At 28.7% G+C, this 15,001-nt stretch overlaps 3 protein-coding genes across 5 annotated transcripts; 2 read left to right on the forward strand and 1 right to left on the reverse strand.

Moving 5' to 3' along the window:
* The first annotated feature begins 77 nt into the window (after positions 1 to 77).
* On the forward strand, positions 78 to 14,351 carry LOC147656610 (PAT complex subunit CCDC47-like). Of its 3 annotated transcripts, none has more exons than XM_031917116.2 (4): positions 78 to 260; positions 12,352 to 13,348; positions 13,436 to 13,607; positions 13,694 to 14,351. In XM_031917116.2, the coding sequence occupies exons 2-4, from the start codon at positions 12,357 to 12,359 to the stop codon at positions 13,931 to 13,933; spliced, it is 1,404 nt and encodes a 467-aa protein (XP_031772976.1). In that variant the 5' UTR covers positions 78 to 260; positions 12,352 to 12,356; the 3' UTR covers positions 13,934 to 14,351. The 3 variants fall into 3 exon arrangements, with proteins under 3 accessions (XP_031772976.1, XP_031772978.1, XP_012343162.1); XM_031917118.2 differs by lacking the exon at positions 78 to 260 and adding an exon at positions 2,807 to 2,948; XM_012487708.3 differs by lacking the exon at positions 78 to 260 and adding an exon at positions 11,699 to 11,862.
* LOC100863574 (uncharacterized protein CG7065) lies at positions 119 to 7,270 on the forward strand. Its single transcript, XM_003694507.4, has 6 exons — positions 119 to 260; positions 1,762 to 1,872; positions 2,227 to 2,948; positions 3,158 to 3,261; positions 3,360 to 3,468; positions 3,686 to 7,270. The coding sequence occupies exons 2-6, from the start codon at positions 1,801 to 1,803 to the stop codon at positions 6,408 to 6,410; spliced, it is 3,732 nt and encodes a 1,243-aa protein (XP_003694555.1). The 5' UTR covers positions 119 to 260; positions 1,762 to 1,800; the 3' UTR covers positions 6,411 to 7,270.
* On the reverse strand, positions 6,980 to 11,292 carry Klp68D (kinesin-like protein 68D). The gene is made up of 2 exons (XM_003694509.4): positions 10,931 to 11,292; positions 6,980 to 10,035 (listed from the first exon to the last, which is right to left on the reverse strand). Exon 2 carries the CDS (start codon positions 10,009 to 10,011, stop codon positions 7,834 to 7,836), a length of 2,178 nt encoding a protein of 725 aa, XP_003694557.1. The 5' UTR covers positions 10,012 to 10,035; positions 10,931 to 11,292; the 3' UTR covers positions 6,980 to 7,833.
* Positions 14,352 to 15,001: the final 650 nt, after the last annotated feature.

The following is a 15,001-nucleotide window of genomic DNA, read 5'->3' on the forward strand; positions in this document are numbered from 1 at the left end:
ATAAATGAATAAACTAATTCATATTTATCGAGCGTTGTAAAAACAGGAAAAATGTTTCGTTGATAATAATGTTTTCTACTAAAACGACCTAAATACAATTAAACACGTCTGGATACGGGCCAGTCATGCGCAAATCTGTTCTTGTCGAATATTTCTTTTTCGATATGGCCTCCAAAAGGTTTTATCGAAAACAAAATTAGAGAACCGAAAATCTACAAGAACAGAATTACTGAATGTGATCATCGTTCATTGGTAATTTGGTAAGTCGAATTTTCTTTTTATTTCTTTATTATCAGAGTTACGATTTAAGCGTAAAGTTGCCAAAAAAATAAAATTATATTGGTATAAAAGGAAGAATTAATTAAAAATCAAGAGATCGCCATTTGACTATGATCGTTTAGTTGATAAAAATTATCTATGCTAGTATAATCAATGTATTGCATTTTTATGCATAATCAGTAGAATAACCTTTTGGTTACGCGTATTACAGGTTGCTCCGAAATTTTCATCATGATTTCGTTACTCTTATTATGTTATTAGCTGAATATATAATTTATTTAAGTAAGCACCGCTTAATAAAAAAGACACATTGTTTATATAAGTCCTGTTTATTCTCCTATTACAATGAAACTCACAGCATTATTCGTATTAGCTGTGTTGATTTTATACATAACATGATTTTATTTTAACCTGAATGGTTATGTTTTTCTCTTTTTATTATTATTCGCAAAGTTATTTTAAGTCTTAACTTTGCGTAATATTAGTGTCTTTATATGGTGCATTTTGTTTAATGTTTTGTGGTATTTGTGCATTTTGGAAATATTATTGGAAATATGAAATTTCCTTTTATCGGTAAGTAGCTGGGGATTGATTCTTATACTCCAGCAAAATTATAGATAGTAATACTAGTGATAACAATAAGAATAATACTAATGATAATAATAATAATAATAATAATGATATAAATTACTTCTTATATAAAAAAACAAATCTTTTTTAATAAAATCAATTCCTTTAGGAGCCCAATTACTCTTTAGAGTTATTAGCCTAAATGTAAGTACATATTATATCAAATTTGATTTATTTTATAAAGTGTGGTTTATTTTATAAAAATTTACATATAAAGCATATTATTTAAGAATTTGTGTTGGATTTTGTGTGCTAAAACACTCGATTCAGTGTTTTGCTATATATAATATAAATATTAAATATTAAGCTATTTGCTTTCAAATGCAAAGTTATGCTTAGTTTTTATTTAATTTAAAATAAAATAAAACTGTATTAATGGAAACTTTACATTTAAATAATGTTATATGTGTATATAAATTGTTTAAATATAATAGTATATACAACATTAAATGGGTAAGTATAGTTCTTTAAAATTTGTAGTTTTACTGTAATAAACTTTAAAAAAAATATAAATAATAAGTAGTTATAAATTAAATTGCTGCTGCAGGGTTGGCGTATAAAATAATATTATCATTCTATATAATTTATATAATAGATATTAGTAAATATTAGCTATAATAGTAATATCACTTTTATAACATTAATTCTTATATACTTTTATATATTATCAATTATAGATTTATTATTTATAATTAGTTAAAAATTTATTTTTCCATATCATCAATGTTATGTATTATACAATTATTTATATATATTATATCACTTTTATTAAATTTTATAATTTTAATTCCCGCCGGCCCTAATGCTGCATTGTTATCATTCTTAAACATCATAACACTTTTATATTTTCAGAAAGTACCGTGAAGAATTTTTCATAGACTTGGATCGACCATGCAAAACTTTGATGATCTAGACATAGAGGGACGCAATCCCTCGCATTTATCAGAAGCAGATAAAGAAAAGGTAATATTAGAAAAATGTTTTGTAAAAATATCGTTAGTTATAATGCTTAAAAACTTATTAATGCTTAAAAAACTTTCTAAGGAATTTACAAAATTAGAATTTTAAATATATATTGCAATACACATTTGTCAAAGTTAAATGTAAACATATGTATTTTGTTTTTAAATTATTATACTAATTTTAATAATATTTAAACTTAAAAGTTTGCAATGAAAATTCATGTTTTTCTATTAAAATAATTTTTATTAATTTTAAATTATTTTTTATTAATGTCAACTTATATTTTTATATTCTGTGATATACTCTTGAAATGACAGTTATCTGTTCATTTTATGAGATATTTATATTTCACAGGAAGAATATGATCGAAAACGTTTAATGAGAAGTAGTGTCACTGCTGAAGATGGCACACTTAGACCTGTGTATTCTGAAACAGAAGATGGTGATATATGGTGTCATATATGTAATATTGCTTTATTTGGAGCTCATAAATTACTAAATCATAATACATGTAATCGTCACAAAATGAAATTAAATGAATGGCCATATCCAGTTTTATTATGGTCCAAACGATCAGACATTGTGAAAACAGCTCCACCTGTACAATCAACTGCCATTGGTGATGGTTTGGCACCTGGAGAACCAGTACCACCTGGTATGGAAGATCAAATAACTAGAACAACTACGATTCAGATGAGTCTGGATCGACATAGAAGTTCTCCACTTGTTGGTCTAGAATATTTACTTGAACTGGTTGATAATGATTCTTGTGAACCAAGTTATACATGTGTTTTGTGTGATAAACGAGGTGATCCTCGCACTGTTATGGCTCACATTGCCAGTTATAATCACAGAATAACTTATCTAAATAGACATTTTCCAACAATATCGCGAGCAATTACGGAATTACCGCGTACACCTAATTATAAACGTGGAGCTAATGAAATATCTGTGTTAGTGGCTAAGAAGATTGAAGAACGATTTGGAAGATTACAACCTCAATTAGTAGACAAGAATCAATTTGAAAAGAATAAAATGCAGTATATCAAGAGGGTCTATCAGGATTATCATTTTAGGTAAGTCATGATTTTTTTTTTTTTTTTTTTTTTTTTTTTTTTTTTTTCTCCACATTTTTCGCTTAACACAGTTGAGCGATATATGATGTGAGCACTTCAGTTCGCGATTTTATGAAAGTTTGTGAACGTGATTCAACAAAGTGCGCGCTAATGATCTTCATAATTTAATTTACTTTTCCTTAAAATCAATGGCTGTTTCCTACGTGCAGGGAAACGCCAGAATTAACATTTATGGATGTTTACGATGTGCGATGGGTAACAAACTTTGAAGAGAAGATGGCAGAAATGACTGGTAATAGTAATTCAAAAAAAGGTGAGTATACGATAATTTACTTAATTTCTAATACATAGTATTTATATTTTTATAAGTATTCATTTTGTTTATTAATTATTGAATAATCTTGTATCAAGATTCTCAACCTATCGATGAGAAACAAGATGATAAACATAAAAATGAAGATAAGAAAACTGAAAAATCATCACCGAAGAAAACAGACTCAAAATCAGATACTACTAAATCGTAAGTGAATATTTATCTTCAAATATTAATTTCGCATATATAAAAACTTGATTTAGCAAAATTTAATATTTTTACTATTATCTAATTTTGTTTATTTAAATATATTTGATAAATAATATATGTATGGAAAAATATATGAATATAATGTTATTTCTCCCTCCATTAATTATTCATTCGAAATTAAATGTTGAATCGATTTTTTATCCTTTTTTTCTAGGGGTTTCAAGATCCGTATTCTCACGAGGGATAAATTAAATATCCGCAAACCCTTAGATAAAGATGAAGAAAACATGAAAAAATCCCCCAAACGACCCTCTGACGAGACGAAATCTCTCTCGTCACTTTCGAGTATATCAAGTAGTCCGTCGCCATCGCGTTCGAGATCACGATCACCTATTCGTAGTCGTAAGGCCAGTTCGGTAGATAAAAGTGGGAAATATCGTAGTAAATCGCGATATTCGCGAGATCGTACGCGTTCAAGAACTCGTTCGCGTTCACGTTCTCCAGAACCACTCAGAGAACGAGATAAATGGGACAAATATCGAGAACAAATTAGACGTGCTGAAGAAACGCTTGATCGTGCATTAAAATTTCACGAGAAAAATCCAGAGAAACATCCGTCTTATCCTGATGAATGGAAAAAGTTCTGGAATAGGCGATATAAAGAATTGCAAGCCGAAGGCAAAGATCCAAGTAAACATGACTTTAAACCGGAATGGATCGAATTTTGGAACAAAAGAATGCGTGAAATTCATAACGAACAGTTACAACAGAGAAAAGAAGAGATCAGGAAACGATTAGAATTACCGGAAGATAAACCACCAGAAAAATGGATCCCATCGAATAGACGCGAGAGATCGCCAAAAAGAAGCCGTCATCGTGTGGAAAGCGATGATGAAGTAGAGTATGTTGGTACGAAAACGATTAAAACAGATTATTATGATCGTCATGAGATGAGAGAACGTGATTATGCGTATTCTTCATACATGCGTGGAAGGGGTAGTATGTATAGAAGCAGTTATTATCCTCGAGGTATTCCACCCCGCACAAGACCGATACATTACGCAACACCGTACCCAGTAAAAGATAAATCTCCAAGTCCAATGCCAGATGAAGTATTAACCGAAGATTTAGAAGTGGTTGGTTTATTACGATTACTTACAGCACTTGAGGGCCAATTAGGCTCTCTTGGACCGAAAATAGTATCTCTTCTTTCAAAAGCGTTAGCTGCAGAAAAGGCGAAACCTAATTCTGCTGAAGAGTTATTATATGATGAAGAAGTGAGTGTATTATTTGAAACAGTGAAAGAGAAACTAAAAGGTCAACTATTCGCAGGAATGATAGAAAAAATGGCGATAACGCCAACGAAAACCGCGATACAAAATATTGCTCAATTACTGCATAAAGCAACAGAAAATAAAAAGAAAATGGAAGAAGAGAAGAAAAAACGGGAATTAGAAGCTGCTAGATCGACGAATTATTTGTCTAGAACAGTTTATCCAAGACCAGTCGAGATAATTACACCTGCGATTAAATCCGAACCTGTTAGCGTGCCTGGTGTCGGAACTGTAGACAAAGTAGCCATAGCTCAACAAATAGCAGCTGCTTTAGTTGCACAAGGTAGATCAAATGTATCACAAGAAGAGCTAGAAACTCTTATTAATGCTGTTGTTGGAATGGCCGAAGCATCTAAAAATTCTGACAAACTAGTAACTACTGCAGATTTTGTTAAAGGATTATCAAGTGGTAATAATTCTCTTCCTCAAGCTACATCAGCTGTATCCACAACTTCAACAACAATAGATACAGTGGAACGTCAAACTTCTAGAATGGAGAGCTTATCGGATACAGATTTGAAATCACTTTTACAAAACTTCAAAGACTTAAGTACTCAGGAACAACACGGACTTATCAATTTCTTAAAAAAATTAGAAATAACTGATCCAGTTCGAGTAGAAAAATTAAGAGCATTCGTTAATTTAGGTACAACACCAATAACATCTACAGCACCAAAATTAAAATCTCCAACGCCAGAAAAAGTGGAAATTAGTGCTAAATCAAATAGAACTATTTCACCTTTCTCTATCCGTAAGGGAACTCAAAATCTTGTGGAGGAAGAAGATAAATGGAAGCCTAAAATAGATATGTTTGCAAATGACGACGAAGAAGAACAACAGACTAAAAATGAGAATGAAGATAAACAAAAAACAAAGTTAGATCTATCAGATGACGATGACGATTATACATTTGAGGATATATATAAGGCAGCGGACAAAAATGTTAGCGAGAATGAGAAAGCAAAGAAAAAATCACGAGGATTTTCGAAATCGTTGTCAAATTCGCCAAGATCATGGACGCGTTCTCATTCACGTTCAAGATCACGTTCTCCGGTAAGATCGAAAGAATTAACAAAAACCAATGATCCAAATGCAATTTTAAACGAAACTAAGCGATTAATAGCTAACATAATGGGTGATCTTCCAAATAAATATGTGCCAAAATCGCACCTGCCATTAACAAATGAAAATACTGAACAAAATATGGCGAAACCTGTAGAGCCAATGTCTAATACATCGACTGCTCCAATTTCAAACTTTTACAATCAAGAATACGTTCAAAATAATCAACAATCTTGCTCCCGTCCACAAGGACCTCCTTTAAGTTATCCGAACATGTCCAATCAACAATTCCAGAATTATCCTTCTCAAGTATATAGTGGTAACCAGGGTTACATGGACAATAGTTATAATTACCAAGGTTACGGTGGTCTAGGAAATCAGGGTCAATACAGTGGACCGTCCATGACATCGAATCAATATCCGACTCAACAAAATTATGATGGATCAGCTTATGCTGGCCCAACTACAGGTCATTCTAATTATCCACAACAACAACCACAACAACAATACGGAAATTATGTGCAACAACAGCGTTTTTATTAAAATGACATTCAACTTAGGATCACTTAGTATATATGGAACTTTTACATAATTGTAAATTGATTTGTAATTGTTATTGGACTAGTTTTTGCCTTAGACACTATCTTAGTGTCTAGTGGGAATGTTTAAATGTTACTAGTTCAAAAATCTTAATTAAGGTCTAGAAATGACCAGGATTCTATTGCGTTTCTAATTTAATCAAATTGTAAATACGTTTTAATATTCGTTATGTATCATTTCATTATTATGTTAAACGGAAGTATCCTGATCATTTCTATGAGGAAGAAGAAAAAAAAAAAGTTGAAAATACGCTTATTTCATTGTCACAGGATTTCCCAATGAATTTCATATAATTGTAGTTCTTCAACACGCATAAAAAATTTGTTTCCCTCTCATTTTTATACGTTTATAATTACGCGTCTCGTTCTCTATGGTAACGAGACATTAAAATGATATTAAAGGAATGTTGAAATTTTTTTTGAAGTGTAGAAGAAAGTGAATGTGGATTTTTAACGATGGTGTGTTTAAAAAATAATATCAACGGGACAAAAGTAAGTAAAAAGAAAAGAAACTTGAAACGAAAAAAGACAATTTTAATCTGAATTACAGTTTTATAATTCTGATTTTCATTTAATTTTATTAATTGGTATTATGTTTATAATTGTCATCATCTTTATAATTTAGCAGTTTCAGATACGTGTGATAAAATCAAAGGAGTTGAAAGTAACAATGTTATTTTTACAAGCACTTTTAATGTTTAAAGAAATATATATATATATATAATAATAATAATAATATATATATATAAAATAGCAAGAATAATTATGTGTAATTTTTCAATAAAAAAAAGTTGTAAAAGATCATTAGAGCAAATGAGTAAACAATAACCTTAATTTGTAAATATTCTTAAGCGTGTAGTTTTTTCATGTTTCCGTTAAACGATAAAGGAACATGTTTTCTTTTAATATTCAATGATAGTATTAATATATTTACAAATTTAACTGTAAAAAAAAAAAAAATTCATATCTCTTCTGTCTCGTAATTTCCATACTAAATGAATACAAATTAAAACAAAAAACAATTATGTGAAACATACACATTCCAGTCTTCATGAACGAATATGAAGGAATTTAACTTTAATTATTTTATATTTTATTAATGCAAATAATGAAATCAATATACTAATACCATGTGGCTGCACAATGCACATTGACTAGAAGATTATAGAGATTCCAAATATTTCGCGCTTATCGATACACACAGAATACCATGTGACGTATCACAACAAATTATATAATTATACATATATATATATATATATATATTATATATATATATAAATTAATCAATCAAAGCTCAAAATGCGGTTCGTACAATATTTACACATTTCTTTACAGATTTTTACTGGAACGTACTGTAAAATTTTCTATTTCGGTACAAGACCTCTCGTCTTTGGATAAACCGGTGCTGGGATTTGCGGTATTTTTCCAACGCTTTTAGGTCGTATTTTCGCGGATTGTAAACGTGGTTTTGATCTAAGTTTTGCACTAGAGGCATCCACATCGATGTCACCTTCATCTCGCAACGCTTCTTCAAGTACAGCTTGAATTGTAGGTGCGATTACGGGCCCTTGATAATCCAATGTCGTTCTAGCAGGCATATCTAGATCTAAATTCAATATATTTTCACCAGCATAACGACAACCTCTTCCCATAGCCAGCGCAATTCGTGCATATTCTGAAACGGGCCTACGGGCACCAGGAATTGATGTAGGTCTCTTAATCAAGTCTATACTAGATGGTTCTGGTTCTTTTACTATCCAACAATCTTCCTCTTCATCGAGATGAATTCTAGATAAAATCTTATTCTTTTCTTCTTCGGGAATGAAATTTTCTATTATAAGATATTTCAATTTTAATTCTTTCATTAATTCATGCTGAGTTTGTTCCAAGTCTCTTCTATCTCTATTAAAATCGTTAGTAACGTCTTCCAATTCCTGCTTTAAAACTTGTAATTTATTGAAACATTTTCTAAGCTTTCTTGATTTCACATCTACTTCTTGTTGCAAATTTGAATAAGTTTCTTTCACACCTAACATTGTAAGTTCTTCATCTTCAAGTTTTTGTTGCATTTCGACTTCTCTTTTCTTTCTCTCGGCTATTTCGGCTGCTTTCTGTTCTAATGCTCTCTGTTGTTCATTAGTATGGTCAATGATATTTTTTCCACCGCAAAGCATTTTACTTTCCAAGTCTTTTATTCTCATTATAAGTGTTTCTGTCTCTTGCTTCTCAGCTTTCAATTGTTCCGCGATTAATTTCTTATCCGTTTCTATTTTATTATCTTCACCTCGACTGTCTTCCGTTTCAGATTCGGATTCTACGGTTTCATCTTCCTTCTTCCTCTTTGATTTCTTCTTCCGTCTTTGCACCATACCTTTTTGTGCCAATTTCTCTTTCAATCGGCCAATTTCTTCCTGATATTGTCTCAATAACGCGTCTTTTGGATCTTCGTTTATTCTTGGTTTATTCTTAATATTTTTGGCTCGGTTCGCATATCGTAACGTTGTCAATGTTTCCTCATAATTATAACTCGCTGGACCAATGTTAGCAACCATGATAGTCTTCGAATTCCCGCCTAAAGAATCCTGCAGCAACCGCGTCAATTTGGAATCTCTATACGGTACGTGTGTCGTTTTACCGTCAACTAGAGCTGAAATCACATTTCCTAACGCTGATAAGCTTAAGTTGATTTTACTCGCTTCTTTAAGTCTTTCTCCGGAGGACCCAGTTTTACTTTGCCTTTCACTACCTGCCAAATCTACCAAATTTAAACGACCGACTCTGATTCCACCGGTATCCCCGATCGATCCCATTTCAATGGTGATCAAAAATATCGCGTGCGATCTCGAACTATGTTCATTCATATTTGTTGCACCTATAGTTCTATTCTGATTTCCAGTATTCATCAATTGTTGAATCTCAACAGCGCTTTTGCATACAGAGGTGGATAAATCTTTAACGAACACACCAATGTCCGGTTTTTCCTTTAACTCAAATCTGAGACTTTGATCAGGTTGCAAAAGATCGCGAATCTCTTCCTGATATATTTCAAGATAACTGGCACGTACCAAATATTGCATATTCTCGGATCTGCCTATGTGATTAAAAATATGCTCAAACGATCGTGGTATTACGCCACGTCTCTCGTGATCGACCTTCAGACCTTCCATTGTATATGTTTTTCCAGTGCCGGTTTGCCCATATGCGAAAATAGTGCCGTTGAAACCATCGAGAACAGAGGATACCAATGGTCTGACCGTCTCTTCGTAGAGATCTTGTTGACTGGAATTCCAGTCGTAGACGGCATCAAATGTAAAAACTTTCACATTGTCGCTAGAAGGATCATCTCGTGGATGACGTATCTCGACCACTCCTCTCGATGGGAATACATCAACCACACGCATATAGCCACGGGCCAGTTCCTTCTCGTCCATCGGTCTGCAACGCACGACCACCTGAACGCACTGGGTCACAACATCCGCTGAACCACTCGACTTCATACTCTTCTTTTTCCAGGTTTTTAGCTGATTATCCGACTTATCCATGTCGACGGCCAATACAACTTTTACCTATGTAATGAGAAAAATGTAATGATGAGCCGATACTTGGAATTCTCCATACCGATTTGCAAAATTTCTTACTACTTTATAAAACTGGAAAATTATAAAAGAAAATATAGCAAAAGAAAGTAATCATTGATTTTGTAAAGAAAATAGTCAATCTCGTATATATGAATAAATAAAGGACTTATGAAACAAAATGTGATATCTGATTTGTTTATAAACGCATTTTTAAACTCTATAATCAAAATTTCATTTAATTATAAAGAAGAAAGAAAGTATGATAAATTAATTTTTTTATTTTAATCTGCTGCTAATAAAATAATAAAATAATATAGTAACGAAGAAACATAAAATTTAAAACATAATAAACGTAAGATATGTAACTTTTAAATCATATGGTATTATAGAAATAAATTAATTATAAATTTAATTTTTTTTAATAATATTGTCCATTAATGGAGAAGTAACGAACAAAAAGCCGGTTGACATAACTGTTTATATTTGTACGATTTTTAATGCATAGGAAGCTGTATAGGTTTTATTGTCATTGATTAATCGATACACGATTATCAATCAATAATTTTAATAATTATTTCAGAAACACTGGTAACTAGTAGTGATAAATATTGACTAATTTGTTCGTTGTTAATTATCAAACGAATAAAAAAATGAATAATAAAAAAGAATAATTATTTTTCTAAAAAATGCGAAATGATCTTTTAAATATTTAACAAAAAGCTTTCTTGATTTTTTATTTTAATTATTTTTTTATTAAGTATTTCGATTATGTTCTGTCAATTTTAATGGAAGAAAAAAACGAAAGTTCGACACGTACACCTTAACCAAACATTATATGACACATTCTAAATATCATGATACATTTTTTTTATAATATACTTACCTTTTCAAATTTTCAAACACGATGAATATACGCAATAAAAGAAACGTTACTATAAAAGAATAATGATTTTTCGTTGTATCCGCATGTTATCCTTGTCTGCAAAGTATTGATCCATTGTTTGCTTTTTAGAATTTATAGTAACAACGCGCGTTGTTTTTATTTCCACTTGTTTGAACGTTTTAAATTATAAATCGCTATGAATCTTCACTTCAGTTACGCTTCTATACTCAAGTAATCATTAAAACCATATACAACACACTGCAATAAAATATAGAAACAACTGCATCATATTTTGACAGCAAAAAGCCATTACAGTCAAGCGTGCGCAATGAAGTTCCCTCATTCGTTTCCACGGACTTACTGAATCGATCTCTCGTCTGACCATTGAATATGTTTCTTGAGATAGTTATGTTGAACTTAACAATTTATAGTAAGAAATTTACTTTATCGACAAATTGTATTTTTAATTTTTATTTTATTTAAAAAAGATTTAGTTTACGTTAATATATATGATATACATATATGACATATATATGATATTAATTGGTATTGTATAATTTTTGTATTTAATTAATATATAAATAAAATTATATATATCTTTCTATTTTTTAAAGCAATTATTAATTTATTTTTTCAAAATAAAAATTTCAATCTTTTTTGAAATTTTTAATATATTCTATAAAAATAAATTGTTATATATATACAATACAATAAAATATTCATTATTTTTTTTCTATTACAACGAATATTTAATTAAGGAAATGACGTATATTATATATATTTCTTGAATAGAGTTTCGTGGCATGCAATGCAAGTCACTTCTTCAAAAGGGTGTTGTGATATTATTATTTAATACAAACATTGCTATATTCAATTAATAAGTGAAATCAATGTTCAAAAACTGGAACTATTTTATATAAATTGATAGTGAAGTTAGTTTAATACATTAAATCAATAAATAAATATTTTGTACATAAAATTATTATAATAAAAGTTTTATCAAATATATGATATTTTATCGTAAAATTATATATATTTCTTGAAATTATATGATTTCATACAATTCATTTAAAATTAATTCACACAATTAATTTAAATTATTTACAGTTAATATAAAATACTACATTACTTACTAATGTATATTACTTACAATTATTATTTTTCGAACAAAATAAATAGGATTACGTTTCATTAAGTTATATATATATTAATTATATATAGACATATATAAATATATATTTATACATTTAATCTATATATTAATCTTTATTTATATATTTATAATCTATAGGATAAATATATATATATATATATATATATATATATATATATATATACTTATATACATTTATATATATGTATATGTTTTATAAAATTTATCATTTTAAAGTAGCAATAATTTATTACTGTTTTTGTTTCAGACAAAATGAAATTGTGGTTAGTTGTACTTCATATTATTTTAGTTGCAACCAATATATGGGTCACAGCACATTTTCATGAAGAACTTCCTGAAGATAATGAATTTGCTGAGTTTGAAGATTTTGAAGAAGAAAAAACAAGTCAAACAATTAATGACCGTAATACAGAACATCTTCAAGAATCAAATAATAACCAAGATTTTGAAGAAGATGATGTTTTAATTGTTGATGGTGATAGTGAATTTGATCATTTTCAAGATGAAGAAGAATTTGAAGGATTGGATGCAGCTGGAGGAAATGCAGGATCAAAAAGTGATGAACCATCTACTTTAACAATTACAAAAATACCACTTCATTTACGTGCAAGATGGGATAGTTTTTATTTAGAAATATTAACTATCATTGGACTATTAGTATATTTCATTAATTATATAGCAGGACGTTCAAAAAATGCCCACATAGCAGAACTATGGCTCATAGAGCATAAACAGCTTTTGTTAGACAATTTTTCTCTTGTTGGTGATACAGGAAAATCAAATGAAGATACATCTGAAAATGGCTTGGTAAAAGAAAGTCAATCTCATTATAGTTTATATTGCTCAGGAAGAATTGGATGTGATTCCATGTTAATTGAATTAAAATTAATTAAAAGACAAGATTTAGTTGCAGTATTAGCACAACTTGTACGACCTCAAAATGATCAAGCTCATATACGTGTAGAATTAGCAAAAGAGGAAACAGATAATTTTGTATTAGCAATTGCTACAAAAAGAACTGCTATGCATTTAGTACGTGATATGGCTGATATTAGTGTTTATTGTCCAGAAAAGAGACCAGGAGAAAAATTTGGTCTTCCATCAGGTTTTTATGTAATGTCTGAAATTGCTGAAGCAGCATCAGCTATTTTAGATACAAGAGTTCTACAAGCATTTTCAAAGTTTGCACCATATATAGATTATATACATATTAGTGACCAATTTAGTGGTCCTAAACAACAAGAGTAAGTAATAATGAATTCATTTTATTTAAAAAATATTTTTTTTTTATTTTTATGATTTAGTATATTTCATTTTTATTTTTATTTAAGAGATACAACTCAATTAACAATGCCTGAAGTAAAAAGAGTTTTACTTGTTGGACTAAACATAACTATTAAAGGACGGACTACTAATGCAGAAGGTCAAGAAAAACTAAAACTTCTTTTACAATTAACATTTTACTTATTAGATAAATTACGTCGTTTTAAATTATCTAAAGAGGTTTGTAAACAAATATTTTATTTGTTTTTAAATTATATTATTTTAATATATGATATTATCTTATATTGAACTTTCATTTTATTTAGGGTAAAAGTAAAGCGGATAAAAATAGATTAAGAGTAGAAGAAGCATTCTTAAAAATAACACATGCAGCTAGAGCTGAAGCAGCAGCACAGCGTAGAGAAGAACGTCGTAGAGCTGAAAAAGAACGTATATTACAAGAAGAAGATCCTGATAAACAAAGAAAATGGGAAGAAAAAGAACAACGAAGACTCGCTAAAAAACGAGCACCCAGAATGAAACAACTTAAGGTTAAAGCATTATGACCAAATAAACTTAATTATAGAGAATTTGTTGAAATTTCTGAAGAGCTATAAATTGCTCAATTGAACTGCCTATTTAGTTTAACTCATATAGTGAAATTATATTATTTCATTCATCTTTACATATTTTTGAACTATGAAATTTTCAATAAATGATTTTTAATTATTATAAAAAATTATAGGTAGATATTACATACTTAAAATTGATAATTACTTATATATTTTTTTGTTCTTAATTTGTGATATGTAATGTAATATATATCTTCATTTTGTTTTCATATTGAAAGTATATCATTACCGTTATGTATTTATTTTATGTCATAATTATTGTAACTTAAATAAGTTATAAACTGGACATAAAATCTTAGAAAGATTTCTTTTGATTTGGTAAAAATAGAACAATATATTATTAATATATTAATTTACAATTTTAATATTATTTATTAAATAATTTTTTTTTAAATTCATTTTTATGTCATGACCTTTTAACTAAATATGTATACAATAACCCATATAACATATAAAACAATTCTGTTATATATATGTTATTTTAATTATAAATCATATATCAAGATATATATAAATAATCATATATTTAAGATATATACTTTTCATTAATTAAGTTCCATTTTTATAATATATGCAGGGCAATATATTTTCCATCTATAAGATGAAATTATATATTTCTTTAAACTATCTTTAAAACTATTAGAAATAAAAAAAAATTTCATTTTAATCTTCTAATAATTTTAAAGATCTTTTAAAATCTGCCTAATTGTATGAAACATGCAAAATAATTAAAATCAAATGGAACAAATCAGAATAGAAGAATATAAATTAATGAAACAAAAATATTAAGAAGAAAAATAAATTCAAAATAAATTAAAATAAATAAAATAAATTCATATAAAATTTATATTTATTTATATATTAATTGATATTATACATAATATCAATTGAATGCAATATTTAAATAAGTTATATATTAATATTACTATTTAAATAAATTGTGTGTTTAATAAATATAAAAAATATAAACTCATTTTAAATTTTAAATTAATTTTAAATATA

Source organism: Apis florea, unplaced genomic scaffold (genome assembly GCF_048593485.1).
Source record: "Apis florea isolate Af1SG1 unplaced genomic scaffold, ASM4859348v1 contig_3585_pilon, whole genome shotgun sequence".
Lineage (NCBI taxonomy): Eukaryota > Metazoa > Arthropoda > Insecta > Hymenoptera > Apidae > Apis > Apis florea.